This window comes from Salmo trutta, chromosome 15, assembly GCF_901001165.1.
Source record: "Salmo trutta chromosome 15, fSalTru1.1, whole genome shotgun sequence".
NCBI lineage: Eukaryota > Metazoa > Chordata > Actinopteri > Salmoniformes > Salmonidae > Salmo > Salmo trutta.
In genome coordinates this window covers 65,422,087-65,434,321 of record NC_042971.1, presented here as the reverse complement: position 1 = coordinate 65,434,321, position 12,235 = coordinate 65,422,087, and the positions used below count along the sequence as shown (strand labels likewise).

Genomic DNA, 12,235 nt, shown 5'->3' with positions numbered 1-12,235 from the left:
AAATAAAAGTTTATTAGTCACATGCGCCGAATACAACAGGTGTAGACCTCACAGTGAAATGCTTACTTACAAGCCCTTAACCATCAATGCAGTTAAAAGAATAAGAAAAAAAAGTAACAAGTAGTTAAAGAGCAGCAGTAAAATAACAATAGCAAGACTATATACAGGGGGTACCGGTACAGAGTCAATGTGGAGGCTATATACAGGGTATTACGGTACAGAGTCAATGTGGAAGCTATATACTGGGGGGTACCGGTACAGAGTCAATGTGGAGGCTATATACAGGGTATTACGGTACAGAGTCAATGTGGAGGCTATATACAGGGGGTACCGGTACAGAGTCAATGTGGAGGCTATATACAGGGTATTACGGTACAGAGTCAATGTGGAGGCTATATACAGGAGGTACCGGTACAGAGTCAATGTGGAGGCTATATACAGGGTATTACGGTACAGAGTCAATGTGGAGGCTATATACAGGAGGTACCGGTACAGAGTCAATGTGGAGGCTATATACAGGGTGTTACGGTACAGAGTCAATGTGGAGGCTATATACAGGGGGTACCGGTACAGAGTCAATGTGGAGGCTATATACAGGAGGTACCGGTACAGAGTCAATGTGGAGGCTATATACAGGGGGGTACCGGTACAGAGTCAATGTGGAGGCTATATACAGGGGGGTACCGGTACAGAGTCAATGTGGAGGCTATATACAGGAAGTACCGGTACAGAGTCAATGTGGAGACTATATACAGGGGGTACCGGTACAGAGTCAATGTGGAGGCTATATACAGGGTATTACGGTACAGAGTCAATGTGGAGGCTATATACAGGAGGTACCGGTACAGAGTCAATGTGGAGGCTATATACAGGAAGTACCGGTACAGAGTCAATGTGGAGACTATATACAGGGGGTACCGGTACAGAGTCAATGTGGAGGCTATATACAGGGGGTACCGGTACAGAGTCAATGTAGAGGCTATATACAGGGGGTACCGGTACAGAGTCAATGTGGAGGCTATATACAGGGGGTACCGGTACAGAGTCAATGTGGAGGCTATATACAGGGGGGTACCGGTACAGAGTCAATGTGGAGACTATATACAGGGGGGTACCGGTACAGAGTCAATGTGGAGGCTATATACAGGGGTACCGGTACAGAGTCAATGTGGAGGCTATATACAGGAGGTACCGGTACAGAGTCAATGTGGAGGCTATATACAGGGGGTACCGGTACAGAGTCAATGTGGAGGCTATATACAGGGTGTTACGGTACAGAGTCAATGTGGAGGCTATATACAGGAGGTACCGGTACAGAGTCAATGTGGAGGCTATATACAGGAGGTACCGGTACAGAGTCAATGTGGAGGCTACATACAGGAGATACCGGTACAGAGTCAATGTGGAGGCTATATACAGGAGGTACCGGTACAGAGTCAATGTGGAGGCTATATACAGGAGGTACCGGTACAGAGTCAATGTGGAGGCTATATACAGGAGGTACCGGTACAGAGTCAATGTGGAGGCTATATACAGGGGGTACCGGTACAGAGTCAATGTGCGGGGGCACTGATTAGTTGAGGTAATATGTACATGTACGTAGAGTTATTAAAGTGGCTATGCACAGATAATAACAGAGAGTAGCAGCGGCGTAAATCTTTTTCTTAATGGGTGTTATAATTAAGCAATAAGGCCTGGGGGGGGGGGGCAATGCAAATACTCTGGGTAGCCAGTTGACTATATGTTTATGGGTCTTATGGCTTGGGGGGGTAGAAGCTGTTTAGAAGCCTCTTGGACCTAGACTTGGCCCTCCGGTACTGCTTGTCATGCGAATGATTGAATTTTCCATTGATTGATTGAGTTGATTTGCCAGTTAAAAAACACATACAGTATATACATTTGAAAAATATGACAGGGATATCACAAAAAAGAGACTCTTATTTCCATTGTGGTCCCTAAATGACATAGTGCAAAAACGTTACAAAATGACATAGATACAGATACATTACATACAGTTGAAGTCAGAAGTTTACATACACTTAGGTTGGAATCAATAAAACTCGTTTTTCAACCATTCCACAAATTTCTTGTTAACAAACTATAGTTTTGGCAAGTCGGTTATGACATCTACTATGTGCATGACACAAGTAATTTTTCCAACAATTGTTTACAGACAGATTATTTAACTTCTAATTCACTGTATCACAATTCCAGTGGGTCAGAAGTTTACATACACTAAGTTGACTGTGCCTTTAAACAGTCAAATACTAATTGAGTGTATGTAAACTTCTGACCCACTGGGAATGTGATGAAAGAAATAAAAGCTGAAATAAATCATTCTCTTTACTATTATTCTGACATTTCACATTCTTAAAATAAAGTGGTGATCCTAACTGACCTAAGACAGGGAATTTTTACTAGGATTAAAGGTTAGGAATTGTGATAAACTGAGGTTAAATGTATGTGGCTAAGGTGTATGTAAACTTCCGACTTCAACTCTAGATACAGACACATTACATAGATACAGACTTGCAAAATTGTTATATTGCTCGATCATTAGCCAGCTTTTAAAATTATTTTTAATTTAATTTATGGTCGGCGTGGCTTTGAGTTGCTGTGGCAGTTTGTTCCACCCAACAGCGCCGGTATGTAAAAAAGTGTTCTTACTGGATACACTCTTAAATTTAAAACAGACAATATCAGAGTCTCTGGCTCTGCTGTAGTATTGGATGACATCTCTAATATAAGTTAAAAATTGGGATAGGTACCTGGTGGCTGAGTCAGAAATAATTATGTGGACCAGCCCATGTTCAATTAATATTACCCAGAAAGCCACCCTAGCTGATTAAAATGCTTGGTCCTCAGATGAAAGTGGGAGCTCTGCCCCAGAGGATAGTCCCCAGACTGGGTGAGGAAGGCAGAGGTGCGGGGTCACAGGGTCACGGGTAGGGAGCCATTACAGGGCAGCACCAGCAGGTCGTCGGTGGTCTCCACGGTGACCAGAACCATATTCCAAACTGAACCGTTGTGAACCATGGCATGCACCCATAATCAAAGTCTTTAGTGTGACACTGTCAAGACATTTTTAAGTCCGAGCAAGGAATTTTATGTTTTGGTTAAAACCTTCAGGGCCATAGTCTCACCGGTCAGGTATCTATCCAATTCACACCCAAGGACTGATGTTTTTGATGTGACCTCTGAGATGTCCACATTGACACTTAAACCAGGGGTCCTTGCAAGATTTACTCTGGAACCAAATAAGATGGATTTTGTTTTTACAAGATGCAGATAAAGTTTGTTATCTGCATCTTGAGGATTTGTTCTTATGGGATACCAGTAGAGCAGAGTCATTCGCATACAAAAACAATTCACAAGAGCAGGCTGATTTCATATCATGAATGTAAAGTAGGAAGTGAAGTGGGCCAAGGCTGCTCCCTTGCGGGACCCCACAGCTAATTCTCTTTGCACTAGAAAGTGTTCCATTAACATCCACCATTTGGTCTCGACCTGTTAAATAGGATTTAACTCAGTCAATGACCCTGCTGTTAAAACCTTGTCTTGTAGGGCATAATATTATGATCAAGTGTGTGAAATGCCTTCTGGAGATCAAACATTACCATTCCACAGAACTTTCCCAAGTCAACTTCTTTCCTGATAAAGTCAGTTAAAACAACAGTGGAGTGGGACTTTCTAAACCCAAACTGTAGGTCATATAAAATATTATTCTTGCTAGTATATTCCTTTATCTGTTCGTAAATTACTTTAGACCGCACACTCAAAATAGATACAGGTATATATAGTAGTTGCTCTTGTCTATTTTGCTGCCCTTCTTGTGGAGAGGGATCACTCTAGCATGTTTTGTATCTGTGGGAACTCTACCCTGCTCAATAGAGATGTTGATTAAATGGGTGACACAGGGGACAATAAGTTCAGCACCATCTCTTTAAAACCTGGCAGGGGTATTGTTGAGGTCTATAGCTTTAGGGCGGTTTAGTTCAGACCGTCTCTTGACAACTTCAGCCTAAAACACTGCTGTGAAGGAAAAGGCATCAGCTTGTACACCCAGCTTGGAGGACACCCATATTAATAAGCACCTCAATTTCTAACACGGTAAGAAACTTGAACTACTAGTGCTTCATTATTATGAAGATAGATCAATGATTTTAGGCTTTTTAGGTCATCGATAATATGGGATACAGAGAGGCTACAAACTTAAAAAATGATCTGCGGGTCCAGATAGGTTCCTCTGTGTTCTACCTACATTTTACATTTTAGTCATTTAGCAGATGCTCTTATCCAGAGCGACTTACAGTAGTGAATGCATACATTTCATAATTTTTTTTGTTCTTCATACTGGCCCCCCGTGGGAATCGAACCCACAACCCTGGCGTTGCAAACACCATGCTCTACCAACTGAGCTACAGTTGGTAGTCTCAGTCCTGTCTCTCTCTATTCAATATAGGCTGTGATGTTTTATTCCCTCAGCCCCGCTCAGCAGGATGAACCTTACACAGCTCTCTGGTCTTGGCCATTGTGGAGAGGTTGGAGTCTGTTTGATTGAGTGTGTGGACAGGTGTCTTTTATACAGGTAACGAGTTCAAACAGATGCAGTTAATACAGGTAATGAGTGGAGAACAGGAGGGCTTCTTAAAGAAAAACTAACAGGTCTGTGAGAGCTGGAATTCTTACTGGTTGGTAGGTGATCAATACTTACGTCATGCAATAAAATGCTAATGAATTACTTAAAAATCATACAATGTGATTTTCTGGATTTTTGTTTTAGATTCCTTCTCTCACAGTTGAAGTGTACCTATGATAAAAAATGACAGACCTCTACATGCTTTGTAAGTAGGAAAACCTGCAAAATCGGCAGTGTATCAAATACTTGTTCTCCCCACTGTATTAGCCATTTCTGAGACTCACTTGCCGCTGAACAAGGCCACTGTTCCTAGGCCGTCATTGAAAATACGAATTTGTTCTTAACTGACTTGTCTAGTTAAATAAAAAGAAATTCCTGCGCATGTCTCAAATCTGTTGTACCAGGAGACAGTAGAACATTGTTCTGAAGCTGTATCTGTACCCATTGGATGCAGTGATCATTATAGTGGCAATATCCAGGAAAGACAAATAGTAAAAATGAAGGGAAAACCCTAGAACGAGTAGGTGTGTCCAAATATTTGACTGGTACTATATACAGTGCTGTGAAAAAGTATTTGTCCCCTTCCTGATTTCTTGTTTTTTTTTGTTGCACATTTGTCACACTTAAATGTTTCAGATCATCAAACAAATTGTAATATTACACAAAGATAACCCAGGTAAACACAAAATGCAGTTTTTAAGTGATAATTTTATTTAATAAGGGAAAAAAGCTATCTGAACCTTCATGGCCCTATGTGACAAAGTAATTGCCCCCCCTTGTTAAATCATGAATTTACTGTGGTTAATCACATTTTTTGGAAAGCTGAGTCCAATTTCACTAGCCACACCCAGGCCTGATTACTGCAGACCTGTTGTATCAAGTATTCACTAAAATAGAACCTGTCTGACAGAGTGCAGTAGGACAAAAGATCTCAAAAAGCAAGACATCATGGCGACAATCCAAAGAAATTCAGGAACAGATAAGAAACAAAGTAATTGACATCTATCAGTCTGGAAAGGGTTACAAAGCCATTTCTAAAGCTTTGTGACTCCAGTGAACCACTGAGAGAGACATTATCCACAAATGAATAACATTTGGAACATTGGTGAACCTTCCCAGGAGTGGCCGGCCTACCAAAATTACCCCAATAGCGCAGCGACGACTCATCCAAGAGGTCACAAAAGAACCCACAACAACATTTTAAAGAACTGCAGGCCTCACTTGCCTCAGTTAAGGTCAGTGTTCATGACTCAACCATAAGAAAGAGACTGGGCAAAAACAGCATCCATGGCAGAGTTCCAAGGTGAAAACCACTGCTGAGCAAAAATAACATAAAGACTCGTCTCACTTTTGTCAAAAACATCTTGATGATCCCCAAGACTTTTGAGAAAATATTCTGTGGACTGACGAGACAAAAGTTGAACTTTTTGGAAGGTGTTACATCTGGCGTAAAAGTAACACAGCATTTCAGAAAAAAAACCATCATACCAACAGTCCAATATGGTGGTGGTGGTGGTAGTGTGATGGTCTGGGGCTGCTTTGCTGCTTCAGGACCTGGATGACTTGCTGTTATTGATGGAACCAGGAATTCTGCTCTCTACCAACAAATCCTGAAGGAGAACGTCCGGCCATCAGTTCGTGACCTCAAGCTGAAGCGCACTTGGGTTCTGCAGCAGAACAATGATCCAAAACACACCAGCAAGTCCACCTCTGAATGGCTTAAAAAAAAAAAAAAGATAGTTTTGGAGTGGCCTTTGAATCCGATTGAGATGCTGTGGCGTGAGTTTAAAAAGGCGGTTCGTGCTCGAAAAACCCTCCAATGTGGCTGAATTAAAACAATTCTGCAAAGAAGAGTGGGCCAAAACTCCTCCACAGCGATCGATGTGAAAGACTCATTGCCAGTTATCACAAACACTTGATTGCAGTTGTTGCTGCTGAGGGCGACATAACTAGTTATTATGTGTAGGGGGAAATTACTTTGTCACATAGGGCCATGCAGGTTCGGATAGCTTTTTTCCCTTAATAAATAAAACCATCAATTAAAAACTGCATTTTGTGTTTACTTGGGTTATCTTTGTGTAATATTACAATTTGTTTGATCTGAAACATTTAAGTGTGATAAATGTGCAAAAAAAATAAGAAATCAGGAAGGGGGCAAACACTTTTTCACAGCACTGTATATATTTACAAAAAATATATGAGGGATTGGAAATGCTGAAGACAATTACATTGATGGAAGCTACAATATTAAAGCTGATCTACTCCCTAAAAAACACTTTTATTTTTAACAAAGGTATTTTGCGACACTAATGAATACGACCCAGGTGGCCATGCAGGCAGACTTCACAAACTGGGTGCTTTAGAAAAGTAAAACACTATCAAAGTCTACGACAACTCCTGCCTCCCATGGTATCATATCTCCCATGGTATCATATCTCCCATGGTATGATATCTCCCATGGTATCATATCTCCCATGGTATCTCCCATGGTACCTCCCATGGTATCATATCTCCCATGGTATCATATCTCCCATGGTACCTCCCATGGTATCATATCTCCCATGGTATCTCCCATGGTATTATATCTCCCATGGTACCTCCCATGGTATCATATCTCCCATGGTATCATATCTCCCATGGTATCATATCTCCCATGGTATCTCCCATGGTATCTCCCATGGTATCATATCTCCCATGGTATCATATCTCCCATGGTATCTCCCATGGTACCTCCCATGGTATCATATCTCCCATGGTATCATATCTCCCATGGTACCTCCCATGGTATCATATCTCCCATGGTATCATATCTCCCATGGTATCATATCTCCCATGGTATCATATCTCCCATGGTATCATATCTCCCATGTTATCTCCCATGGTATCATATCTCCCATGGTATCATATCTCCCATGGTATCATATCTCCCATGGTATCATACCTTCCATGTTATCTCCCATGGTATCATATCTCCCATGGTATCTCCCATGGTATCATAGCTCCCATGTTATCTCCCATGGTATCTCCCATGGTATCATATCTCCCATGGTATCATACCTCCCATGTTATCTCCCATGGTATCATATCTCCCATGGTATCATATCTCCCATGGTATCATACCTCCCATGTTATCTCCCATGGTACCTCCCATGGTACCTCCCATGGTATCATATCTCCCATGGTATCATACCTCCCATGGTATCATATCTCCCATGCTATCTCCCATGGTACCTCCCATGGTATCTCTTTTACCACTATTCGGCCAGAAGGTTGTGTTTCAGTTAGAAATAGTTTTGAGTGTTGCGCGAGAGCGAAGCTATTTAAAGACAAGATGGTGACACGATCTGAAATGGTGAAGTGATGAACATGTAGAATGAGTTGAATATAAGAAATAGACTAGCCATTTTGAAGACTGCGTAAGACTATGCTATCAATGGAGTCAGAATTCTGTCTGAATATAACTATACAGAAGGTTGCTTTGCAGTGGCAAACACAACTACACCTTTTCAGATCGTTTGATAGGAACTTTTCTCTATTCTCAGAAAAAAAAGTACAATATTTAAATTAAATGATGGTGCACATTCATAATCGGGAGGAGTTTAAAGAGGAGATTCATCTTTAGAGGCTTGGTGTTGCAGCACATCATCACACGGATATGTATAAGCCAATGCTAATACACGCAGAAACATTCACATTTGAATAATTTTCTGAAATAAACGGTTCACTTTGATAACTTTTTGTTTAATAAAAAAAAAAAAAAAATATGTAATTTTTTTTTAAGTTAATATTTTAGAAATGAGAATGTTATTTGTCTCTGTAAACTGTTGCATCACCGCCTAGGAAGGGAGGAACCCCGTACCAGAATTAGGAATTGGAAATAGGATCTGTATGGGGAAGCGAGAAGTGACGGGCCGCTCCACAGAGGCGGGGCGTTGCCGGAGCGAGCGGCGCGGAGCGGTGCGGTTGCCAGGCGCTGGGTCAGTGTGTGGGAAGTGCTGCGTTTTTCTCAACGTCACTGCCACCGCCGCGGTCGAAGCACCGACATACAATTGTCGCGTCTTCCTCATAGTTGTACAGTTGAAGATCAAAGAGAGGGGGGGGGTAAAAAAACTGTCAAACCAACGATATAAACTAGAATCTATCTACCGAAAGTCCTCGATATACAATCGCGGAAATAAGAAGTTTCTAGTTTCGCTCTGGTTTTATGTAGGTAGCAGTTGAAACGGGTTTTATTATTTTAGATTTTTTTAGGGTAGCTTCACGTTAGATCGCCAGGTCAGCTGTATTTATTAACACGTTGTTGTATACTTTAGCTATTTCGTCGGGCTTGAATAACGATTTGGGGCGATTCCCAAAAAATAAAAGTATTGCTAGATGATTATGGAGAAGAAGAGGATGGATTGCCCCTCTCTGCCACCGGGCTGGAAGAAAGAAGAAGTGATCCGGAAGTCAGGTCTCAGTGCTGGCAAGTGTGACGTGTATTACTACAGGTAATGATCGATCGTGAAGATAGATAACAGTAACTTTATCTATCTTTATAAGTTCGCAAGTTATGATAGTTACTTAGTTGTGTGATTAACTACAATAACTCCCATGGAGAAAAATATGTGCTAAAGCTAACTAGCTAGCTAAAGCTTACGCTATGGGCACCCACTCACACTCAGTGGTCACAGTGTTGCTACTTTATAATGCTATCAGTCTGAACATTGTAGCAACAAAAAACTACACAAGTAAAGTAGCAACATTGTATTACCAGCAGAAGTTTAAATGTAACTTCGTTTAGACTAGAGATTAGTGAGATTCTGATTTTATGAAAACTTTATTTGAGTCACTTGCATTCTTGACCTTGTCTCATCGTGTGATTGATATACGCGATGATCTTGATAAATGACACTTCTGAAACTGAAACTCTTGTTTGCAATCTAGGCTGAACCATTGGTACTCAGCTCACTGTCTAAAGTACATTATATGTGCTGCTAAATTCCTTGGAAATGTACAACACACGTCCTTCATAAATGGTCTATAAGCTATAAATTGGTGTCTATACTTTTGGACTCTTCAAAGCTAAATGACAGTTCATCTTTTCATTTAGCTGCTTTGCTGTAGGTTCTTCACCTTCCTCAGTAACTCATTGATTGGTTCCCCAGTACAGGCCGCATCCAGTTTGTGGTCTCAGAAAGGTGTCCAACTTGTTGCTGACTATATGTGTGCCTGTGTTTGGAGGGGGGGGGGGGGGGGAGTCAAGATTCAAATAATCAATACTATGAAAGTTATAAATATTTGTGTGCGTCCCTTTCACCTGGGAAAATCTGACTGAAACGCAGGACAAGCAATTCTTTCTCCTCCCTTCGATCCCAATCATTCAATTATCTATCAGATTGAGACGGATTGATACCATTTGTTTTTCAGGCCTAAGATCAGGGGGGGGGGGTATACTACAACTAGATGTTTTGGTTCGTTCAGAAAGATAAACTCAGATATATGTTTTTGTGGTTGTTGAGTCAAAGAGACCATGGCCATTTTCAAGTTTATCTTTCAAAAAACAAAAAATAGAATGACATTTTGGCAAGTTAGCTGGCTAAGTCATTGATCTTGCTTTATGGTATACCCCTGTGTAGTGATCAGCATGAACAACAACTGAAAACAACATACTAGGCCTTGCCCCCCCTCCTCCTCCTCCTCCTCCTCAGCTCAGTGATTTGAAGGCAATGCCCTCGGGCTGGCCTATTGCCTCTGGAGTGTGACTCCGGCTGCATCCTGGGGCCTGGGCCCAATGAGCCTGCCAGCCTGTGTACTCTACACCCCTCCCTCCCTCCCTCCCTATCTATCACTGGTGAAAAACATGCCTCTCATTCTTATTCAAATGGTATGATCCCAGCAGCGTGTGAGAAGTGTTGGCCGCGGGGTGTTTTTATTTTTGTAGACCTGTGATATTGTGTAGCGTGTGAAGGTGTCGTTCGATGGTGTGTAGAACCTGTGATAGTGAGTGAGTGTGTGTGGTTTTTGTAGGACTGTGTGATAGTGTAGAAGTGTGGGGAAAGCAAGCGAGGCCTTTGTGATATTAACAAACGAGGCCTTGTCAGTGTGTATCTAGGTGGTTCTGACATCCTGTACTGTCCGGATCTGTGTTTGTCCCTTCTCATGGCGAGGGAGAGGGAGAGAGAGCTGCCAACAGCAGGGACTCTGAACACACACTGAGGAAGAGCAGACTATTCTACGCCACACAGCAGCTCAGCACCTATCCACTTTGATTGGTTGCTAAGAGGAAGCTTTTGATCCCAGAATTCCATGTGGTGACGCTCCATTTTAAAAACTCCTGTCTCAACAACAATGACTAGATTTATAGAATAAGCTGTAGCGCTGAGGTTGTGTAGAAAAGATTGTCGGCCGGGTTTCCCCTTGTAAAATAAATAAATAAATAAATATATATATTAAAAAATAATGTTTTTATTTAATTTGAAAACACAATTCAACTGCAGTGAAGCCACTTAACTATCCAAGACCCCCCACAGTCCCCACTCCCAAACCCTGCCCCCCCCCCCCCATCTCCACCCCCTTCCAGACACCATCCCCTTCTTCACAAAGCCAGTTCTTTGCATGTCGTTGGTGCGTGGGATGTTGGGGGAGGGGTGTTGGGTGGGTTTGTTTAAGGTGCTGTCTGTGGTTGTGGCTGTGTTTTTCGGGGAGGGTAGGGTTGTAAAAAGACCCCGTACTGTTGGTTGGTCCTCGTGTTAATGTCCCCCCTCCCTCCTCACTCAGCAAGCTAGGTTAACTGTACTCGCTCCCCAGCCATATGCTGCATGGCTTTCTCTTCACACCTGGGATCAAATGAAGAGTTCAAGCCCACTTCCTGCCTTGATTTTTCACTCTGAAACGGATCTTAGATCACAGGCTGACGCTCGTCCTTTTCATATCAAAGCTAGGTCAGTTTGGATAACCTATCAGTGATATGTGTCTTGGCATAGGCTACCTGTGATCCGCCACCTCCCTCTCTCTGTTTGTTGTTCTGCCTCTACCTTCATGTCTTCTCCACAGTACTGAAATGAACCTGAAGTCTGTGGAATGAACCAATAATGAACCAGCCTTCCCTGTAGCTCAGTTGGTAGAGCATGGTGGTTGCAACACCAGGGTTGTGGGTTCAATTCCCACGGGGGGCCAGCACAGGAAAAAAAAAAAAAAAAAATGTATGCATTCACTACTGTAAGTCGCTCTGGATAAGAGCGTCTGCTAAATGACTAAAATGTAAAAAATGTAAATGTAACAGTCGACATTTCTGAGGTCCGTGAAAACGATGTGTTTGTACTGAGCTCCATTAGGAGATGAACTAGTCTTATGTTTTGTTGACCAGCTGACTTCCAGAAAGAAAAATGAAAAAAAAAAAATCCATTCTTAGAATGATGCTAGTTCAGTATTCCCATAAACTGTGTTGTGTAATGGAGCCTCAGGAGAGGACAAGCCTTGTACTGGGCTAGTCCATGGAATGACATGTGGCTGTGTGGGGGATGTCGTCAGCAATCTCTCAACTATATATTTCCGCTTCCCTTCAGCCTCTAGTCTTGATAGTGATGTTTGTTATGACTCAGTCATGAGTTGTGT

The 12,235-nt window shown here is 42.1% G+C and overlaps 1 protein-coding gene across 1 annotated transcript in view; it reads left to right on the top strand.

Annotated features, from left to right (window-relative positions):
• The first annotated feature begins 8,588 nt into the window (after window positions 1-8,588).
• LOC115149550 (methyl-CpG-binding domain protein 2) overlaps window positions 8,589-12,235 on the top strand; it is a 100,840-nt gene continuing 97,193 nt past the window's right edge. Inside the window, exon 1 of the mRNA XM_029692502.1 lies at window positions 8,589-9,129. Within this exon, the coding sequence (XP_029548362.1) occupies window positions 9,014-9,129 (116 nt within the window). The 5' untranslated portion in view covers window positions 8,589-9,013. The remainder of the gene's footprint in view (window positions 9,130-12,235) is intronic.